This window comes from Hemitrygon akajei, chromosome 11, assembly GCF_048418815.1.
Source record: "Hemitrygon akajei chromosome 11, sHemAka1.3, whole genome shotgun sequence".
Lineage (NCBI taxonomy): Eukaryota > Metazoa > Chordata > Chondrichthyes > Myliobatiformes > Dasyatidae > Hemitrygon > Hemitrygon akajei.
This window is the reverse complement of record NC_133134.1, coordinates 68,197,470-68,220,970: the sequence shown is the minus strand read 5'-3', so window position 1 is coordinate 68,220,970 and position 23,501 is coordinate 68,197,470. Positions and strand designations below refer to the sequence as shown.

Below are 23,501 nucleotides of genomic sequence, written 5' to 3'. Positions count from 1 at the left end.
CTGTTTATTCTTAATGCCCTTCTTAGCTATTGTATCACTCAGATTAGGATTTCATTTATTCCACTGTTGCAAATCAGGATAGAAATATGGAGTTAATGTTTAAGATCAGTGATATTTCTAATTAAACATTTGCTTTTTAAATTTGGATCTAACCCTGACTAGACAGTTTTTCATCTGAGAACCATATTTACTGCAAGCTCTTGGCCTCTATCCCAGCTGTCAAGCTCAGTACTCATTGTTGACGTGATCTGCAGTTATGCTTCATCCTTCACTGCATTTGATGATGTAATTTATTCACAGATTACAAACCACAATAATCCTTGAATTCAAACACAGGCCCAGATCTCTCTTCCCTTTACTTTTTCCTGATTATATTTCTCCTCCCCAACTTTACACTTACCTTTGGACACCTCTCCCTACACACATACATTATGGTCTTGGTTGATCAGACCTCTTCTGCGTGTCAGTGAATTCCATGGCTGTGGAATAGGGTGACACAGTGTTGTGGCAGATAGTGCTTCCGTGGCACTCGTTAGTGTCCAGGATTTGATCCTGACCTCTGGCAGCAAGTGTGCTGTTAGCATTTTCTGCCTTTGACAGTGTGGTTTTCCCCCTGGGTACTCAAGTTCCCTCTCGTATCTTCATCACATACCTGTAGGTTAATTCACTGCTGCAAATTACCGCTAGTGTAGGTGGTTGGCAGGAGAATTCAGTGTAGTTCATGAACACGTGACCGTGAATAAACGTAAAGATTAGTAAACGTAAAGATTTGTCACTTGTATATTGAAACATACAATGAAATACATGTTTGCATCAAATCAGTGAAGTTTGTGCTTAGCAGCCTGGAAATGTTGCCACCAACATAGCATTCCCAGAACTCACTGACCCTAATCTGTACGCCTTTGGAATGTGGGAGAAACCGGAGCGCCCACCGAAAACCTATGCAATCACGGGGAGAGTGTACAGACTCCTTACAGACAGCTCAGGAATTGAACCCCAATTGTTGATCGCCGGCTGGCACTTGTAAAGCAAGGCGCCAACTGCTATGCTGCTGTGCCGATAGCTGAAAATGAATGGGGAAATGGGATTGCATAGACTCAGTGGGCTGAACAACTTCCTTTTACTCTGAAAAATAATGTGTTGATCCTTTCCAGTTTTGTTTTTGTAGTTATTCCTTTGGTGGAGAGTGTTCACACCAGACAGTGAATTCTTTGTTCAAAGGTCCTGGTCCAAGTGGCCCCATCTGCTTGGCTTCATGATTTCCAGATTTATTCATCACAATCTGCCGGGTGGTTCAACCTCTTAACCCATATCCTCACCTCCTAAACCTTCAGTCTTTTATCCACTAAGGACAGTTCTGACAAAAACTATTTGACCAGTTACACCATTTCTGTTCTCCCCGCCAGACAGGCCACCTATTTCCAGTACTTTGTGTTTTTATTCTAGGTTTCCAGTATATGCAGGATTTTGCTCGTGTATTAAGACATTTAATTTGTAACAGTGCCAGTGATCTCTTCGGCTTTGCCAAGAAGCTGTGCTTTATCTGTGATCCCTGACTGTCAGTGTGAGAGGCTGTTTGATCCTTGGTGATAACAATCACTACTCCTGATGTCTTCTTTGACGAGCAGGAGATGCATGTCAAGTCAGAACATGGATGGCAGTCATTGCTTCTGTGAGATCTCACAATTCTGCACAAGCTGTAATAAATCTTTCACCTTCCCATATGTATGATTTTTATGCTTTTTACTATTTTATGCATAGGTACTGATCCAGTAGCAAAGTGGTGGGCTTCCATGATTGTTGTTGCCATCAACTGGTTGCATGGTGATGGCGAGGCAGCAGAGCGTCTGTATCCTGTGGTGGAGTGCATGCCAAAGCTTCTGCACGCAACTGAGTAAGTGCTATTGCCCAGATTCACTCCAGAGAACTTCTTCTGTAGCATATTCATTGAACCATGTTATTTTAACCAAGAGTATTGTAAGGTAAGCAACACTGATAAATTGGGAATTCAAGAGGCTACAGACGCTGGAATCTGGGGCAACAATCTGGTGGAACGGCATCTGAGGGAGGAAAGGAATTGACAATGTTTCAGGTTGATACGAGAAGTTCTTAACCAAAAAAAATGACAGTTCCTTTATTTGCACAGGTGCCTGTCGACATGCAGAGTTCTTCCAGCAGATTGTTTATTGCTTTTAATCTGATTTTTGATTAATGGCTCCAATACTGTAAGGTCTAGTATCAGTGCAAACGTGTGATGCCAAAGCCACTAACTCAAATAAGTGTATAAGCAGGCACATACATACACATACCCACGCACATGTGTGTGCGCGTAAATTTATAATCTTATGTTAACATTTCATCTAGTGCTGGAGTTGAAGTGTTAATGTTGGGATTGTTTAATTTTCTCACATTGAGCTGAGGTTTTTGGGAAGCAGTGGGGAAGGCTACTGGGGATTTCCCTTAAGTTTTCTGTTCAGAATATGGTCAGTTTTCTAGATGACTGATCACTGTGCAGAGGGACATCAAGATCTTGTTTCTGCTTTGTTTATTCACAGGACATGGGTGTGTTTAATAAGGCCAGCATTTACTTCCTCTGCCTAACACTTGCCTTGGTGTGGGTGCAACATTAATCCATTAAATTAATTCCTGGGATGATCTGAGGAAAGGTTGGTTATACAACAGGCAGATTGGGTTATACAAATTCACCATAACTTGCAAATCACTACCCATATATTTGAGGTACGCAATAATTTTTTCTCAGTGTAGTGGAGGAGGAAGGGTGGGGAGTAAATAAAAAATAATACTGTACACTTGTTGTTAACTCTCATTTTCTTTTTGCTGCATGCCATTATTATAGAAAACCTCAAAAAGAACCATTTTCTAGGAACAGCCACCACCAACCCCCACATCCCCTGGCAATACAAAGGTATTTAGCCTGTATTTAGAAGAATGATGGGTATTCCCAATTGGATGAACAGAATTTTGTCAGACATTTGCAGGCTAAATGCCAAGTGATCTCCTCTTTCAGCTGGGGAGAATCCTTAGAATTCCCTACTTCACAGGGCTGTGTATGTTCAAGATTGAGATTAATTATTAATTGTTTCTGGACATGAAGAATATGGGATGTTGCAGCACAGATACAAGCCAAAAATCAGTCTGTCTTATTTAACAAAGAAGAGGACTTGAGCTCTGAGCCCCATTGCAGCATCTGTTTCTTAGCTTTTAATTGTTCATCCATTAAGTTGGTGATTTAAAGCCTTCGTGGACATCAGCATTCTTTGTGGTACTTGTGCTGTGCTAGGAAGTTCTCAGATTTTACCCAAGAATTGCAATGGATGTCTAGTCAAAACAAAAGGGTAGTTTGCTATTGCCTTGCACCTGTTGCCCTTATCCTTCTGATGGCCCAAGAGTACATCCTGGCAAAAAAAAACCCTTGGTGAATTGTAGTGCATTTTTTTAGGTGGTAGATAATAAAGCAAATGGAACAGTGAGATTCTTCAATTACAAAGAAAATTAATGAAAGCAAAGCAGTAAATGTGGTTTATACAAGAGTGATTGATAAGTTTGTGGCCTAAGGTAAAAGGAGTCAATTTTAGGAAACCTAGCACACTTATTTTTCAACATAGTTCCTTCCTACATTTACACACTTATGAGATGAGTTATACAGCTCTCATTACATGCACATGCAGATTAACCCTTTGAGTGATTAGGCAGAAAGTTTGAAGTTAATAACTCATCTCCTACCTTAGGTCACAAACTTATCAACCACCCCTCCTGTGGACACTTGCTGGAGGTCCAAGATCCGTATGCTTCACGACCACTGGACTAAGTGTGTAAATGTAGGAGGGGACTATGTTGAAAAATAAATGTGCTAGGTTTTCTAAAATTTACTCCTTCTACCTTAGGCCACAAACTTATCAATCACCCCTCATATTAAAATCACTAAGAATTTTGTCAAGGTCCCATATGGTAGGCAGTTCCAGGTTAAAGCACAAGAGATCTGAGCCATGTTGGGAAACTAGAATCTGGCCTTCATTTACCTGGTATCCTCGAGAAAAATAACTACTGAGGTCCTTTTACATAAAAAATTAGAGCAAAAATGAAACACGGGGTGAAATAATAGCTAGTGGGAACGAAAGATCTTTGATTGGAAACATTTCCCATTTAACAGTGTTATAATTTCCCATTTCCCATTTAACAGTTCCCATCAGGTTAGTTATGGAGTTTGAATCTTGTTCAAGATAGAGAGTTAAGCATTTGAGGATTTAATCTGTACATTTTTTGTGGACTACTCACACCAGATGGAAAGGTAAATGAAATGCAGTTTCCAACAGTTCATTTGCATTAGTGATTGTTTTGCCACCCCACCTGATTTTTAAATGCTCACTTCTTGCAGGAGCCAGTTGCCAAGAGCAGCGCTGTTCGCATTCAAAGCTGTGCGTGCCATTTTGGGGAAGCAGGATGGCAGCCACATGAGCCTCTTGCACTGTGAAAAGGCCAGTGGGTGCCTGAGGGACAGTCTCAATATGGCATCCTCCACCAGCAACAGTATTGATAAGGTATGGAGAGAAGGGAACCTCTGGCTGCTAACATGTGTCAGATGGATGAGTACAGTAAAATTGGAATAACTGCTAAGTGTATTCTAATCCCACTACCGATGCTGTCCATTATGATGAACAGAATAGTTACCATTGAAGTCGGAGAAACCTTGATGTTTGCTCCCCATATATCCTACGAGAAATGAGATGTACTCATTAGCTCTATCTCTAATTAAGCCATTTGACTCAAAAATTCAGAATGACCTCCTTAAAAGTGAATAAGTAGTTAACATTTTTCTTTTTCATGTTTTATTTGTGTGTGTGGGGTGGGGGGGGGGGTGGGAATGTACTTTTATTCCTAAATTGCAAAAGCTGCTGGCTGGATAGCTGCCAAGTGGTATCAGAGACTGCTCGAGTGTGACTCAGCCTTGTAATCTTCCCTGCTCCCTACTGCGAGGCGTTGCAGCCTGTGCTCATCACCTTTCAATTCAGGTCTTTAAACAGCTTGCATTTGGTTTTAAGAGGTGAATGCTTTTAGTGTGTTGATGAGTTTAGAGAGGAAAGTGTTAAAAGAGTGTTTAATGGGGGAGGAAACACTTGCAGAATAAAATACTTGAGCCCTAATATCCTGTGCTTGCTTTAGAAACAGAAAACTTACAGCACAATACAGGCCCTTCAGCCCACAAAGCTGTGCTAAACATGTCCTTACATTAGAAATTAACTAGAGTTACCCATAGGCCTCTATTTTTCTAAGCTCCCTGTACCTATCCAGGAGTCTCTTAAAAGACCCTATCGTATCCACCTCCACCACCATCGCTGGCAGCCCATTTCACACACTCACCACTCTGCGTTTAAAAAAAAAAAATCTTACCCCGGATCTTTCCTCTGTACCTACTTCCAAACACCCTAAAACTGTGCCCTCTCATGCTAGCCATCTCAGCCCTGGGGAAAAGCCTCTGACTATCCACATGATCAATGCCTCTCATCATCTTGTACACCTCTATCAGGTCACCTTTCATCCTCCTTTGCTCCAAGGAAAAAAGGCTGAGTTCACTCAACCTATTCTCATAAGACATGATCCCCCAATCCAGGCAACATCCTTGTAAATCTCCTTTGCACTCTTTCTATGGTTTCCACATCCTTCCTGTAGTGAGGCGACCAGAACTAAACACAGAACTCCAAGTGAGGTCTGATCAGGGTCCTATATAGCTGCAATATTACCTCTTGGCTCTTAATCTCAGTCCTATGATTGATGAAGACCAATGCACCGTATGCCTTTCTTAATCACAGAGTCAACCCGCGCAGCAGCTTTGAGTGTCCTAAGGACTCGGACCCCAAGAGCCCTCTGATCCTCCACACTGACAAGAGTCTTACCATTAATACTATATTCTGCCATCATATTTGACCTACCAAAAGGAACCAGCTCACACTTATCTGGGTTGAACTGCATCTGCCACTTCTCAGCCCAGTTTTGCATCCTATCAATGTCCAGCTGTAACCTCTGACAGCCCTCTATACTATCCACAACACCCCCAACCTTTGTGTCTTTAGCAAATTTACTAACCCATCCCTTCACTTCCTCATCCAGATCACTTATAAAAATCACAAAGAGTAGGGGTTCCAGAACAGATTCCTGAGGCACTCCACTGGTAACTGACCTCCTTGCAGAACATGACCCGTCTACAACCACTTTTTGCCTTCTGTGGATCCACAAAGCAACGTCCCCTTGGATCCCATGCCTCCCTACTTTCTCAATAAGCCTTGCATAGGGTGCCTTATCAAATGCCTTGCTGAAATCCATATACACTACTGTACCTGTACTGCTGTACCTTCATCAATATGTTTAGTCACATCCTCAAAAAATTCAATCAGGCTTGTAAGGCACAACCTGCCTTTCACAAAACCATGCTGACTATTCGTAATCATATTATGCCTCTCCAAATGTTCATAAATCCTGCCTCTCAGGATCTTCTCCATCAGCTTACCAAACACTGAAGTAAGACTCACTGGTCTATAATTTCCTGGGCTATCTCTACTCAGTTTCCTGAATAAGGGAACAACATGTGCAGCCTTCCAGTCCTCTAGAACCTTTCCCGTTCCCATTGATGATGCAAAGATCATCGCCAGAGGCTCAGCAATCTCCTCCCTCGCCTCCCACAGTAGCCTGGAGTACATCTTGTCTGGTCCTGGTGATTTATCCAATTTTATTTCAAATTTTCAAATATGTTTTCTCTGGTTGATTAAAATCCAGTTTTTTTTTCATAAAGAGATTGAAGGAGGGAAATGAATTGATGGGGAGGATGTGGTATGAAATCAAATCTCAGGTCGAGATGTCAGCGAGGAAGCAGGAATTATTGCTCTGTGCAATTTATGAATGAGTCTGGCAAGTCTTGTCCCTTTAAAAACCCCCGGGATTCTAGTACTCCATAGTTCAGTCTGGGGCATCTGTCATCCCATGCCATTTTGAACATATATAGAATAGTACAGCACAGTACAGGCCCTTCTGCCCACATGTTGTGCTGACCCTTAAACCCTGCCTCCCATATAACCCCCCACCTTAAATTCCTCCATATACTTGTCTAGTAGTCTCTTAAACTTCACTAGTGTATCTGCCTCCACCACTGATTCAGGCAGTGCATTCCACGCACGCACCACTCTCTGAGTGAAAAACCTTCCTCTAATATCCCCCTTGAACTTCCCACCCCTTACCTTAAAGCCATGTCCTCTTGTATTGAGCAGTGGTGCCCTGGGGAAGAGGTGCTGGCTGTCCACTCTGTCTGTTCCTCTTAATATCTTGTATACCTCTATCATGTCAACTCTCGTCCTCCTTCTCTCCAAAGAGTAAAGCCCTACCTCCCTTAATTGAATTGAATTGAATGATCTTTATTGTCATTACACATAGGTACAATGAAACTCTGTTTGGCTTCCTCTCAGGCAATCAAACAAAGCGGTTGATAAAAACAAGACAGTAATAGAAAAAACAATATTAAATACATAAGTAGCAGAAAATAAGTTGCAGCAGCACCAGAATATCACAGTAATGTGCAAAGTGCCATTAGTGCAAGTATTTCAGTCTTTGTGTGTGCTCACAGTTTCAGTCATTGTTCTGTGGGAGTGGAGTGATGGAGGCCACAGCTCTGGGCTAGAAGCTGCTCCTCAGTCTATTTGTTCTGGCTTTTAGTGTCCTTTTGCTGGATGGCAGCGGGTCAAACAGGTGTGTAGTGTCTCTGGTTATGCTGATTGCTTTCCTTCTGAGTCTGCTGGAATAGATGGTGTCCAGTCCTGGGAACTCCATCCTGACAATTCGCTGGGCTGCCTTCACCACACGATGCAGGTCTTGTTGCTCAGCGGCTGTGCAGCTAGCATACCACACTGTGGCGCTGTTGGTCACGATGGTTTCAATTGTGCTCCTGTAGAAGTTAAGCAACAGCTTTTGTGTGAGTTTGACCTGTTTCAGCTTTCTGAGGAAGAAGCGTCTTTGTTGTGCCTTTTTTGCAAGCAGCGAGGTGTTGGTGGTCCATGTCAGCTGTTTTGACAACATAACTCCAAGGAACTTTAGGTTTTCCACACTTTCCACTACCTTCCCATGTATATGGAGGGGGCTGTGTACTCTGCCCTCATCTCTTTGTTTTAGAAGTGTTAAGGACCAGGTCGTTGTCCTTACACCATTCCGTCAGATGATCCACCTCGAGACTGTAGGCTGTTTCATCCTTGTCCGAGATCAGGTCAACCACTGTGGTTTTTGTGGTACCCTGCAACAAAAACCTGCAGGGTGCCTGTTTTTAAGATGAGGGTGGTGGAGGTGTGCTTACCAACTCTGACTTGTTGTGGTCAGTCTGTGATCTCTGATCATGATCCATACTCTCTAAACCAGGCAGCATCCTGGTAAATCTCCTCTGTACCCTTTCCAATGCTTCCACATCCTTCCTATAGTGAGGTGACCAGAACTGGACACAGTACTCCAAGTGTGGCCTAACCAGAGTTTTATAGAGCTGCATCATTATCTCGCGACTCTTAAACTCTATCCCGCGACTTTTGAAAGCTAACACCCCATAAACTTTCTTAACTTCCCTACCTACCTGTAAGGCAACTTTCAGGGATCTGTGGACATGTACCCCCAGATCCCTCTGCTCCTCCACACTCCCAAGTATCCTGCCATTTACTTTGTACTCTGCCTTGGAGTTTGTCCTTTCAAAGTGCATCACTTCACACTTCCCTGGGTTGAACTCCATCTGCCACTTCTCAGCCCATTCTGCAATCTTCGACAATCCTCAACACTATCCACAACACCACCAACCTTTCTGTCGTCTGCAGACTTGCCAACCCACCCTTCTACCCCCACATGCAGGTCATTAATAAAATTCACGAAAAGTAGAGGTCCCAGAACCAATCCTTGTGGGACACCACTAGTCACAACCTTCAAATAACATTCAAATATCCAATGTGCAGGAAAAAAAATCATGCAAACAATAAAAGTAATCAAATAACATTCAGAACTGAAGTTGAAGAAAGTGAGTCCAGAGCCATGAAGCCAGTCATCACTGCAGCCAGTCCAGGAGCCTATTAGTTGGAAGCCAGAGCCTCAATTCAGTGCAGAGATGTGTAAACCTTGCAGAGCAGTAAGCTGAACCAGTCTACCCTTCGCCTTTGACTCCCAACACCTGGCCTTTTCAATCTGGCCAAAATCATCCAAACCTCAAGATGTCCCTCCCTCTTGGACCTGGGCCCTGTCTGCTGCAAGCATTGGTTATTATAAGCTTTGATTCTACAGAATTATTGCCTCTCTTGATACACTGTTCATGGTTACGATCCAGAGATAATAAGGGAGGGCAATAAGCATCACCAGGCTTTTAAATCTTAGACCAGTTATCACAACATATCTTCATCATGTCTGACTCGTGAATAACTAGAAATGATCATTGAGTGTGATCCATGATTGCATTTGACGATCACTGAAGCAGGCGGTACCATTCCAATGTGGACCAGGGAGTGGCCCTGGGAATTTCCTGTCTATATTGCTCCAGTACACATCAGCTGATCAGAAGTGGGGAGAGAAAAGCTGGCTTTGAAGTAAATGCTCCTACATATCGGCATTCTAGTGTCTATAATGCAAATCTGACCGAAGAGTTTGACCTTCTTAATTTAGTTAATTAAACCCCAGACAGGTGTAGATTTGCACTGTAGGACCTTCCTGAATTTGCAGATATTGTTATGCGCCTTGTATACTGTGGGAAATAACCTTTTCACCCCTGCAAGTTTATGGAGCAATTAAAGGATACAGTAAAAGAATTGTTTGGCAGCAGTCAAAAGATTTTGTACCTCTCTTGCTTCACCAACTCTACTGGATGAGTGGCTGCAGCTGTGGTGCATTGTAGTTGCATTGCATGTGTCCACGAAGTGCAATGCACCTGCAGTGCAATACAGAGCCAGACCCTGACACCAATATCTACACTAACTGAGAGGAAAAACTCCAAAACCTGTAACATCAGAGCTGAACAGAGTGTTGTGATTGAGTGTACTGTTTGGAATAGCTTATTTCTACAGTTTTTTAATCTCTTCCTACTTTTTGTTTGTACTTGTGTCTCTGTGTTGTATATTTTTAAAAACAATCTGTCACCCCAACTTCCTTCTTTCCCCTGTTAGTTAATAGCTGGAAAGCTTGTATGGGTGATGCTTGCATTACAGCTGTTCAGGTAATGGAAATTTACTCTAACAGAATTCGCTAATCACAGGCTTGAGATATGAAATAAAATACACTCTCACTGAAATCAGATTTTAAAAATGTAAATAAATAATTTTTCTTTTTGACTTGCGGTTCTTGGCACTTTGCTTTACAGAAAATCACTATTTGGACTGTTTCCCACTCACTTCGTAACGCTGGGGATCACCTGTACGTCAAAGATTGTGGCTGAGATCCTTAGACCAATAACTATTTATGTCCGTGGAATTTGAGCCACACTGAAAATAGTTACATTAAAATAAACTAGGTGAAGTTTCGAGTAAAGTTTAAAAGAGAAAATCTGAACAAATGTTAATAACAAACAACAAACAGTTATAAAGAAATATGTTAAAGTAATTGGTTAGTGAGAAGTCTGTTGCTTCATTGACTGTGTATCTCAGGTTATCTGTTATCTTTTCAGGCTGTGCAGATGTTGCTGTGTGATCTTCTGCTTGTCACCAGGACCAGTGTATGGCAGCAACAGTTCACTGGGAGTCAGGCAGTGAGCGCCATGCATCAGGCATCTCCGCTTGAGCTGAGAGGCTTTCAGCAGGACCTGAGTAGTCTCAGAAAACTATCCCAGACTTTCAGACCTGCTCTCCGTAGGGTAAGTAAATTGTGAGGGGAGAAGCACTAGTGCAGGTGGTGGAACTGGGTACATTTGACTTTGGGTAATGCCACAAGTGAAATAAAACCATTGCTAACTCAATAGTGATATCTGGAGTGTGAGTAATATCATCTTCTGACTGAATTCCAAATCTTGAGCCATGATACTGAAGGGAGATAAATACTGCATACAGAAGAAGGGGCCATCGTAGGAAAAACATCACATCTGTAATTTGTGAAATAACATTCAAATATGATGAATATAACCTCAAGGAAGTTTGAATGAAGTATTAAGTTTATATCCCATTCACCCATTCAAGTGGATTTCTAAGACGTAGCCACGCCCTACAGGGATTATACCATTCTGCCGGTTAATGGTTGATCCCTTAAGAGTGTTGAGATACAGAGGGATCTTGGATCCAGGTGCATAGTTCACTGAAAGTGGCTACACAAGGAGAAAAGTGGGAAAGGAGGCATATGGCTTGCTTGTCTTCGTTGATGAGTGAGTATGGAAGCCATGCTGCATGGCTATTCCACACAATTGCATGCATGGACACTTATGTCTGTCCCTTTATAGAAAGGATGTAGAGAGGATGCATAAGAGCTTTACCAGGATGCTGGCTAGATTAGAAGGTGTGAGGTTGGACAAATTTGGGTTGTTCTCCCTAGAACAGTGGTCCCCAACCACTGGGCCACGAGAAAACGCTATGATTTGGCGGTGTGAAACGATATGAGTCAGCTGCACCTTTCCTAATTCCCTGTCACGCTCGCTGTTGAACTTGAACGCACACGAGGTCATCAGTCGGTCATTAACCTACATCTTCTTGTTCATCAGTCACTGAAGGTGAATGAGCAAGTGCAGCAGGCAGTGAAGAAGGCTAATGGAATGTTGGCCTTTATTACAAAGGGAATTGAGTACAAGAGCAAGGAAATCCTTTTGAAATTGTACAGGGCCCTGGTGAGACCACACCTGGAGTATTGTGTACAGTTTTGGTCTCCAGGGTTAAGGAAGGACATCCTGGCTGTAGAGGAAGTGCAGCGTAGATTCACAAGGTTAATTCCTGGGATGTCCGGACTGTCTTACGCAGAGAGGTAAGAGAGACTGGGCTTGTACACGCTGGAATTAAGGAGATTGAGAGGGGATCTGATTGCAACATATAAGATTATTAAGGGATTGGACAAGATAGAGGCAGGAAATATGTTCCAGATGCTGGGAGAGTCCAGTACCAGAGGGCATGGTTTGAGAATAAGGGGTAGGTCATTTAGGACAGAGTTAAGGAAAAACTTCTTCTCCCAGAGAGTTGTGGGGGTGTGGAATGCACTGCCTCAGAAGGCAGTGGAGGCCAATTCTCTGGATGCTTTCAAGAAGGAGCTAGATAGGTATCTTATGGATAGGGGAATCAAGGGATATGGGGACAAGGCAGGAACCGGGTATTGATGGTAGATAATCAACCATGATCTCAGAATGGCGGTGCAGGCTCGAAGGGCCGAATGGTCTACTTCTGCACCTATTGTCTATCTACTTAATGAGTAAAAAAACAAATGTCGCTTGAGAGTTTCTTTGGAAGAGGTGGTAGGGGACATAAAGATGATGATAACGCAGAGACAGCTGAGGCCAAGACTGCAAAAAAAGACAAACCTGTTGAGTTTTTTGAGCGGAAAAAACGTGAGCAAGCGGGACAGAAGCAAGTGCTGAGAGCCACCACATCCACAAATGCTGCTGCTCTGAGAGCGTCATACTTAGTGGCTAGCCGTATTGCTAAGGCTAAGAAGCCTTTCACTGTTGGTGAAGAATTGTCTGCCTGCTGCCAAGGACATGTGCCGTGAACTGTTGGGAGAAGCTGCAGTTAACATGATGGCATAGGTTTCCCTTTCAGCTACCACAGTTTCAAGGAGAATCAATGACATCGAAGCACAGCTGTTAGAACAGCTTAACGAGGCACCATGGTATGCTATCCAGGTCGACAACAAGGCAATACTGCTGGTTTATGTGCGATATATATTTCAAGACGATGTGCACAAGGATATGTTATGTGCACTGCCGCTGCCAACTAACACAACTGCGGCAGAACTATTCAAACCTTTGAATGACTACATGTCAGGCAAACTGGACTGGTCATTCTGTGTTGGAATATGCACAGACGGGACTGCAGCTATGACTGGACGGCTGTCTGGTTTCACTACCTGAGTCAAAAAGGTTGCTCCCGAATGCCAGTCTACACACTGTGTCATACAGAGGGAAATGCTGGCTAGCCGAAAAATGTCACCTGATTTTAACAGTGAATTGAGTGACGTCGAAGTTATCAATCACAACAAAGCAAAAGCCCTTAACTCACATCTGTTTGAGCAGTTTTACGAGGAAATGGATGCAGAGCACAAACACCTTCTCACACACTGAAGTCAGGTGGCTATCAAGGGGAAGAGCCCTGGCCATGGTTTTTGAGTTAAGAGAGCCGCTACAGAGATTTCTTTCAGGAAAAACGTCACCACTGGCAGCACACTTCAGTGACGAGGAGTGGATAGCAAAACTCGCTTATCTGTGTGACATCTTCAACCTGCTCAATTAACTCAATTTGTTACTTCAGGGAGAATGACAACTGTCTTCAAGTTAGCTGATAAAGTGTCTGCTTTCAAAGCCAAACGGGAACTGTGGGGACACCGAGTGGACAGGAGCATTTTTGACATGTTCCCAACATCAGCTGGGATTTTGGGAGAGACTGAGGCTGCATCGTCCTTCTCACAGCTGGTGCGCTGTGATCATCTGTCTTCGCTGTCAACAGAATTCGAGCGTTACTTCCCAACCACAAATGACCCAAGACGTGCAAAGGGACGGGTCCGTGACCCATTTGTGAATGTCCCCGGTGAATCATCCATGTCAGCGCAGGAAGAAGATCAACTCCTCGAGCTTGCAAATGACAGTGGGCTGAAAAGTATGTTTGACATAACATCTCTGCTGGCATTCTGGATCAAAGTCAAGGCTGAATATCCTGAGATAGCCACGAAAGCACTGAAAACGTTGCTTCCATTTCCAACCTCATCTCTGCGAAGTGGGGTTTTCTGCAATGAATGCAACGAAAACTAAGTTGCAGAATAGACTGGACATAGGGAACCCCCTTCGAGTATCACTGTCTCCCATCACCCCTCGACAGGACTGTCTTGTTGCAGGGAAACAAGCCCAGCGCTCCCACTAATTCAGCGATATTGGTGTGTTGCAATGATTTTATATGTCCATACGAGGAAAATATGAGCTGTGTTTAATATCCAAACGTTACTTAAAATGTTATGATACTATTGACTTATAAGTGACTTATAATTGACTTAACACTATATTCATGTGAGGAAAATATGCACTGTGTGTTTAATATTAAATTCGTTAGATAAACCCTTTTAAAAATGAAATTGAGTGTATTAGCCACTTATAAGTGACTTATAGTTGACTTATCACCTATACTCCAGTCGGTCCACAAGAATATTGTCAATATTAAACCGGTCCGCGGTGCAAAAAAGGTTGGTGACCCCTGCCATAGAACACCAGAGGCTGAGAGGAGACCGAAGGAAGTTTTTAAAATTATGAGAGGCATAAGTGGGGCAGGCAGACAGAATCTTTTGCCCAAGGTGGAAGTGTCATTCACAAGAGAAGTTTTTTTTGTGCAGAGTCTATCTAAGTGCCTAGATAGATTAATCATGGGTAGAAGTGTAATGAGGCAGTTCATGGAGTTTAAGAGGCTTTTGGACAGATACACGAATATGGAGGGACATGGATGATGCACAAGAGGAGGCCATTTAGTTTAAATTGGCATCAAGAATACAGTCAGTGATTTATGGAAGTGAAATTCTGTTTAACAAATGTGCTAGTGATTGATCAGGCTGTAACTTTTAGAGTAGATGAACGGAAAACAGTGAATGTGATGCACTTGAATCTTCTGAAGACACTTAAGTCATCAAAACACAAAAGGCTATTTAATAAAGTTTACAGCAATGGCTTTGGGTGTAATATATTGGTGTGAGTTAAGAATTGGTTAACAGACAGGAAGCAGTAGAGATAAATGTCATTTTTGGGTTGGGAGACTGTGAGCAGTAGGGTATGTAGGAATTGATGCTGGGATCTTTGTTGTTCACAATCTATATTAACTATTTTGTTGAGGACCGAGGATAATAACATCAGTAAATTTGAATATATTAAGCCTGGGTGACTGTGGATTGTGAGGAGAATAACCAAGGAGTTATAGACATGTTAAGCAAATTGTAGACAGAATTTAATGGCAATGATTATCTATGGATCAAGTAGGAAAAAAATTAAATGGTGAACATTTTTTAATGGAAGAAAAATTGAAAATTGTGGGAATTTAGTGGAACCAGTGTGTCCTTGGAATGAGATCATTTAACATTCAGCTACAACAAGCAATTAAGTTAAACAGTATGGTGGCTTTCATTATAACAGAATTGTACACAAGATTAAATACATCTTAACACAATTAATAGAGCCCTAGTGAGACTGTACCTGACGAAATATGTTTGGGTCTGTGTGGTCTCCCTATCTGAGGATGGATATATTGCGATAGAGATTTCATTGATTGATTGCTGGGAAACTGCAGGGGCTTGGAGGGAGGAAGTGCATCTGACCTATGTAAGGAGAGCTGAAGTACTGCCTCCGATGCCTTCTTCCCTGGTTTGGTGCAGCAGGCAACGGCACGGTAAATTATGTTGCGCAACTCCACCATTATCCAGCAACTCGCTAGTGAGGGAGATCTGCAGCACCTGCTATTTTTATTATCCAGCAGTGTCTTGCAATTATAAGAAAGATGTAAAGGATGAACAATTATACCATTGGTGGGACCCACAGAGGCAGTTGTGGCCATTCAACTGCCTGGGGAAAGAAACTGTTAAGGTGGCATGAAGTGTTTATTTTAATAGCTCTATAGCACATACCAGATCAGAGCTATTGGAAAAGGCAGTTTGCTGGGTGGGTAATGTCCACAGTGATTTTTTTTCCTGCCCAATTCTTTGTCCTCAGCAAGTACAAGTCCTGCAGCCAGTGGCCTTTTTCAGCTGACCGGGGAGCTCACTGTAGTTTCTATGTATTGTGAGAGGATGCTGATGTATATGGATTTTAGTAAGGTGTTCAACAAGGTTCCCCTTGGTAGGCTCATTCAGGAAGCATGGGATCCAGGGAAACTTGGTACATTGATTTAAAATTGGCTTGCCTGCAGAAGGCAACGTGTGGTGGTAGGTGGAATGTGTCCTGCCTGGAGGCTGATGACTGGTGATGGTCCATAGAGATCTGTTGTGGGATCCCTGCTCTTTGTGATTTTTATAAATGGCTTGAATGAGGAAGTGGAAGGGTGTGTTTGTAAATTTGCAGGTGACACAAAGTTTGGGAGTGTTGTGGATAGTGTAGAAGGTTATTATTGGTTTCAACGGGACATTGCTAGAATGAAGTTCTGGCTTGAGAAGTGGCAGATTTAGAAAGGTATGAAGTAATTCACTCTGGAACAGGAGTTCCCAACCTGGGGTCCACGGACTCCTCGGTTAATGGTAGGGGTCCATGGCATAACAAAGTTCAGGAGCCCTTGTTTAGAAGGTCAATATTGAAGACAGAATACAGGATTAATGGCTGGATTTGTAGCAGTGTGGAGAAACAGCGGGATCTTGGTGTCCATGTTAATAGATCCCTCAAAGTTGATGGCATGGTTAGGAAGGTATATAGTGTGTTATGTTGGAGGGTTGAGTTCAAGAGCTGTGAAGTAATGTTACAGCACCATAAAACTCTGGTGCGACCACATGGTCAGTGCCTTTTTCCCAGGCTAATATGAGAGGACATAATTTTAAAGTGAATGGAGGAAAGTCTGGGGCAGATGTATAAGTTAGAGGTAAAGTTTTTTTTCACACAGCGTGTGATAAGTGTGTGGAATGCACTGCTAGGGTACTGACAGAGGCAGATACGTTAGGGAGTTTAAAGAGACCCTTTGATAGGCACATGGATGAAAGGTAATGAAGGGCTATGTGGGAGGTAGTATTAGATTGATCTTGGAGTAAAGGCCAGCACAACACTGTGGGCTGAAGTGTTGCACTGTTATGTTATTCTGGACAGCACTTTGTTTTGCTAGTGCTGCTCTGGGGGGTTTAAACTAGATTTGCAGGAGGAGGAGAACCAGAGTGTTAGAGCAGATAGTGAGGTGGAGGAGGATAAAGGTCATGCGAGAACTGCAAGTATAGTGCATGGAGTAAAGCAGATCTAACATATAAAGAGGCTTTGAGGAAAGAAGCAGAATAAAGGGTGTAAAACTAGTAAGGTAAAAGGGCTAAAGTGCGTGTACTTCAATGCAAGAAGCGTCAGGAACAAAGGAGATGAACTGAGAGCTTGGATACATACTTGGAATTATGATGTAGTGGCCATTACGGAGACTTGGCTGGCACCAGGGTAGGAATGGATTCTCAATATTCCTGGATTTCAGTGTTTTAAAAGGGATAGAGAGGGGGGAAGGGGAGGAGGGGTGGCATTACTGGTCAGGGATACTATTACAGCTACAGAAAGGGTGGGTAATGTAGCAGGATCCTCTTTTGAGTCAGTATGGGTAGAAGTCAGGAACAGGAAGGGGGCAGTTACTCTATTGGAGTATTCTGTAGGCCCCCTGGTGGCAGCAGAGATACCGAGGAGCAGATTGGGAGGCAGATGTTGGAAAGGTGCAAAAATAGCAGGGTTGTTATCATAGGTGACTTTAACTTCCCTATTATTGATTGGCACCTGATTATTTCCAATGGTTTAGATGGGGTGGAATATGTTAAGTGCGTCCAGGATGGATTCCTGTCACAGTATGTTGACAGGCCGACTAGGGGGAATGCCATACTAGATCTAGTATTAGGTAATGATCTGGTCACAGATCTCTGAGTGGGTGAACATCTGGGGGACAGTGACCACTGCTTCCTGGCCTTTAACATTATCATGGAAAAGGATAGAATCAGAGAGGACAGGAAAACTTTTAATTAGGGAAGGGCAAATTATGAGGCTATAAGGCTAGAACTTGTGGGTGTGAATTGGGATGATGTTTTAGCAGGGAAATGTACTATGGACATGTTGTCAATGTTTAGGCATCTCTTGCAGGATGTTAGGGATAAATTTGTCCCAGTGAGGAAGATAAAGAATGGTAGGGTGAAGGAACCATGGTGACAAGTGAGGTGGATAATCTAGTCAGATGGAAAAAGGCAGCATAAATGAGGTTTAAGAAGCAAGGATCAGATGGGTCTATTGAGGAATATAGGGTAGCAAGAAAGGAGCTTAAGAAGGGGCTGAGGAGAGCAAGAAGGGGGCATGAGAAGGCCTTGGCAAGTAGGGTAAAGGAAAACCCCAAGGCATTCTTCAATTATGTGAAGAACAAAAGGATAACAGGAATGAAGGTAGGACCGATTAGAGATAAAGGTGGGAAGATGTGCCTGGAGGCTGTGGAAGTGAGCGAGGTCCTAAGTGAATACTTCTCCTCGGTATTCACCACTGAGAGGGAACTTGATAACGGTAAGAACAATATGAGTGAGGTTGAGGTTCTGGAGCATGTTGATATTAAGGGAGAGGATGTGTTTGAGTTGTTAAAATACATTAGGACGGATGAGTCCCCGGGGCCTGATGGAATATTCCCCAGGCTGCTCCACGAGGCAAGGGAAGAGATTGCTGAACCTCTGGCTAGGATCTTTATGTCCTCGTTGTCCACAGGAATGGTACCGGAGGATTGCAGGGAGGCGAATGTTGTCCCCTTGTTCAGAAAAGGTAGTAGGGATAGTCCAGGTAATTATAGACCAGTGAGCCTTACGTCTGTGGTGGGAAAGCTGTTGGAAAAGATTCTTAGAGATAGGATCTATGGGCATTTAGAGAATCATGGTCTGATCAGGGACAGTCAGCATGGCCATGGCTTTGTGGATTGTGTCTGACAAGCCTGTTAGAGTTCTTTGAGGAGATGACCAAGCGTATAGATGAGGGTAGTGCAGTGGATGTGATCTACATGGATTTTAGTAAGGCATTTGATAAGGTTCCATACGGTAGGCTTATTCAGAAAGTCAGAAGGCATGGGATCCAAGGAAGTTCGGCCAGGTGGATTCAGAATTGGCTTGCCTGCAGAAAGCAGAGGGTTGTGGTGGAAGGAGTACATTCGGATTGGAGGGTTGTGACTAGTGGTGTCCCACAAGGATCTGTTCTGGGACCTCTACTTCTTGTGATTTTTATTAACGACCTGGATGTGGGGGTAGAAGGGTGAGTTGGCAAGTTTGCAGACGACACAAAGGTTGGTGGTGGTGTGGATAATGTTGAGGATTGTCGAAGGTTGCAGAGAGACATTGATAGGATGCAGAAGTGGGCTGAGAAGTGGCAGATAGAGTTCAACTCGGGGAAGTGTGAGGTGGTACACTTTGGAAGGACAAACTCCAAGGCAGAGTACAAAGTAAATGGCAGGATACTTGGGAGTGTGGAGGAACAGAGGGATCTGGGGGTACATGTCCACAGATCCCTGAAAGTTGCCTCACAGGTAGAGAGGGTAGTTAAGAAAGAGTCTCAAGGTAATGATGCAGTTCTATAAAACTCTGGTTTGGTCACACTTGGAGTACTGTGAAAAGTTCTGGTCGCCTCACTATAGGAAGGATGTGGAAGCATTGGAAACGGTACAGAGGAGATTTACCAGGATGCTGCCTTGTTTAGAGAGTATGCATTATGATCAGAGATTAAGGGAGCTAGGGCTTTACTCTTTGGAGAGGAGGAGGATGAGAGGAGACATGATAGAGGTGTACAAGATATTTAGAGGAATAGACAGAGTGGACAGCCAGCGCCTCTTCCCCAGGGCACCACGCTCAATACAAGAGGACATGGCTTTAAGGTAAGGGGAGGAAAGTTCAAGGGGGATATTAGAGGAAGGTTTTTTACTCAGAGAGTGGTTGGTGCGTGGAATGCACTGCTTGAGTCAGTGGTGGAGGCAGATACACTAGTGAAATTTAAGAGACTACTAGACAGGTATATGGAGGAATTTAAGGTGGGGGGATATATAGGAGGCAGGGTTTAATGGTCGGCACAACATTGTGGGCCGAAGGGCCTGTACTGTGCTGTACTATTCTATGTTCTATGTTTTGGATCTAGTGGATGAAATTGTGTCTATAGATGAGATTCAGAGCACTACCAGGAGTAACTTAATGACTTGACACAAGGCTGGTGTGTAACGAAAGACATCTTGCAGTGCCCTGATGTTCTGAACACTGTGCAGCCAATGAAATGATTCCATATCATTACCGCCGCTGTAATGTGGCGGACATGTTAGGACACAGTAATGTGCCATACATCAAAAAATCTGTCACCATGATACTGATTGAGGGATGAATATTGTCCAAGAAACCAGGAGGAACTCAGTGGCTTAACAAGGCTTATTGGCTCTCATGAGGGAGGACGCAATTTAAAGTCTTAGCTGAAAATGATTATCGTGGGTTATGGCTTCAGAGCAAAGCTGAATTTCCTGGTGACAGGGCAAGAGTGAAATGTGGCAATCACAGCTCGTGTACCAAGTTGTAACCTCAGCATTGTAACAGTTCCTAAAGAAGGAAGCAGGATGAGGTGGATAACATGTATTTAATGTCGTAGTTTATGTTTTTTTAGGTGTTCCTGCATGAGGCAACAGCCAGGTTAATGGCAGGAGCCAGTCCAACCCGTACTCACCAACTATTAGATCGCAGTCTCAGGAGGCGGGTCACAAATCCGATTCCCAAAGGTGGTGAGTCACTACCTTTCTGAAACAGATCTTTTGCAATAGTCTTTGAATCTGCTTTGAAACTACCTGACTTAAACCTTTTTAAATGGATATATTATGATTTTCAATATTTTCTTATTAGAAAAGTATAATGGAGTGAGCTTTAGGTTTTTCCGTCTTTTAGGTATGTGGACCTTTGGGTATTTGAAGCTCTGGTTTTAGCTGTTTGCTTTCTGATGGATACTCGGTGCTGTGTGCCCTGACTTTACTAAAAAGAGTTTGTAGTCCTACTGCACTTCACTGAAATAGCTGTTTTAAACACGGAAATCTGCTGAATGTTGCGGAACTGTAGTAGGTAACATGATCACACCAGACAGTTAATGGTTAATGGGAAGCATGGGTGGGAGCATTTTCTGCGCTTCCTGGCCCAGATGCACTGAAGTGATTATATCAGATGTTTGGAGGTTCCGTGTACAGTAGAAATGGAAGCTGATACCTACTGTGGCTTTCTGCCACACTGAGAGCTCATCAAAGGAGATTTGAGTAATTGGCCAGTTGATTACATTGATTTTCATTCTCCTCTGACCACCAGCTTACTTCTTTATTTTTTGTTCGTTGTAAGGCGAGACTGAGACACACCCTGGACAACGGGAGCATGCTGAAGCCCTCCTACTTGCATGCCGCTATCTTCCACCGAGCTTCTTGTCTGCACCAGGCCAGCGAGTCGGTATGCTGGCTGAGGCAGCCCACACACTGGAAAAGATTGGTGACAAAAGGACTCTTCATGACTGCCAGCAGATGATCATGAAACTGGGCAGCGGCACCACAGTCACCACAACTTAATATGGTGCTACTTTTAAGCAAGGCCCCACTTCTTCCCTGAAAGCACTGTGACTCTGTTGTGTACATGGCCCTCAAGAAGCAGCACTGCCCTTTTAATTTCATATTAAAATAATGATTTGGTAAAATAAAAATCATATTTTCATAGGTTAAAGAGTCTGTACATAAAAAAAATATTTATAATTTTTTAAGGTCGAAAGTCGGGAGGCAGCAAATTCACTTTTGTAGAATTAAAAGCACTTGTCTGTTTCGAAGCTTAGCTTCTCCTATAATGCTGCACAGTGAAAAAGCCATTCTGAGCTGCATTCTGTGCAATATACAGTACTTTTATATAATTAAAATAACCCACATGGAAGAATACAATGTATTTGTCTTTTTTCACACTAAATTGTTTGTATGTACTTGTACAATCGTTTTTTTCCAGAAGAGTCAGATTTCTTTCCTTCATGGTACAGACCCAGCAGGCAAGGAAAATATTCTCAAAGCATCCATTCTCTCCAAACTACTGAACTAGGAATTTGACTGTACTGAGGGAATTCTAAATAATTGTAGCTCAACAAGGTTTTAACCTAAGATTCATCAGCAGTGTCAGAAATGCAAAGGGAAAGTGGTTGATGATGACATCGACTCAGGCCTGAGAGGCCAGGGTGGGGCATTTTCATGCCTTACAAGGTGCGGAACGAAAGACTGTATGGTGTGCCACTCCTCACACAGAAGATGGTTACAACCTCAATAAGAAGTATACCGTTTAGGATACTAAAAGACCATAAGATATAGGAGCAGAATTTGGCCCATTGAGTCTGCCCCACCTTTTCATCACCTCTCAACCCCAATCTCCTACCTTCTCCCCGTATCTCTTCATGCCCTGATCAATCAACAATCTGTCAACCTCTGCCTTAAGTATACATAAAGACTGGGCCTCCACAGCTGCCTGTGGCAAAGAATTCCACAAATCTACTACTCTCTAGCTAAAGAAATTCCTCATCATCTCTGTTCTGAAAGCCTTCTATTCCAAGGCTGTGTCCCCTGGCCTTAGGCTCTCCCACCACGGGAAACACCCTCTCCACATCCACTCTATCAAAGCCTTTCACCATCTGATAGGTTTCAATGAAGTTACCCCTCATTCTTCTGAATTCTAATGAATACTGGGCCAGAGCTGTCAGACGTGCTTCATGTGACAAGCCATTCAATCCTGGAATCAATTTCATGAATCTCTTTTGAATTCTCTCAGTTTCAGCACATTTCTAATATAACGAGCCCAAACCTGCTCACAATATTCCTATGTGAGGCCCTACGAGTGCTTTATAAACATACAACATTACATCCTTGCTTTTATATTCTAGTTCTCAGGAAATGAATACTAACATTGCATTTGCCTTCCTTACCATAGACTCAATCTGCAAATTAACCTTTAGGGATTCCTGCACAAGGATTCCCAAGTCCCTTGGCACCTCAGTCTTTTTATATTTTCTCTCCATTTAGAAAATTGTATGCTCTTACATTTCTTCCACTAAAGTGCATGACCATACACTTCCTGACACTATTCCATCGGCCATTTCTTGGCCCATTATCCTAATCTGAGTCCTAATGTAGCCTGTCTACTTCCTCAAAACTACCTGCCCCTCTATCTTCATATCATCTGTAAATTTTGCAACAAAGCCATCAACCCTGTCATCCAAATCATTGAATGTAAAAAGAACCAGTCCCATCACAGGCCCCTGTGGATCATCAGCAACCAGTCAGAAAAGGTTCCCTTTAATCCCATTCCATCTCCTGCCAGTCAGCCACTGCTACATCCATGCTAGAATCTTTCCTGGAATACCACGGGCTCGTAGCTTGTTAAGCAGCCTCATGTGTGGCACCTTGTCAAAGGCCTTCTGAAAATCTACATACACAACATCTAATGATTCTCCCTTGTTTATCCTGCTTGTTATTTGTTCAAAAAATACCAACAGACTTGTCAGGCAAGAATTTCCCTTGAGGAAGCCATGCTGAATACCTTGAGACCTTATCCTTGGGTGGATAAATCTGGACCTGATGGAATACACCCTCGGGTTCTGAAGGAAGTAGCCGGAGAGATTGCGG

At 43.1% G+C, this 23,501-nt stretch overlaps 1 protein-coding gene across 3 annotated transcripts in view; it reads left to right on the top strand.

Moving 5' to 3' along the window:
• srebf1 (sterol regulatory element binding transcription factor 1) overlaps positions 1 to 21,779 on the top strand; it is an 81,098-nt gene extending 59,319 nt beyond the window's left edge. For 2 of the 3 annotated variants that reach the window (XM_073061013.1, XM_073061016.1), the window contains exons 15-19: positions 1,762 to 1,894; positions 4,397 to 4,559; positions 10,679 to 10,864; positions 20,486 to 20,600; positions 21,199 to 21,779. In XM_073061013.1, the coding sequence (XP_072917114.1) occupies positions 1,762 to 1,894; positions 4,397 to 4,559; positions 10,679 to 10,864; positions 20,486 to 20,600; positions 21,199 to 21,419 (818 nt within the window). In that variant the 3' untranslated portion in view covers positions 21,420 to 21,779. The remainder of the gene's footprint in view (positions 1 to 1,761; positions 1,895 to 4,396; positions 4,560 to 10,678; positions 10,865 to 20,485; positions 20,601 to 21,198) is intronic. The other variant, XM_073061015.1, reaches the window with a different exon arrangement.
• The last annotated feature ends 1,722 nt before the right edge of the window (positions 21,780 to 23,501 follow it).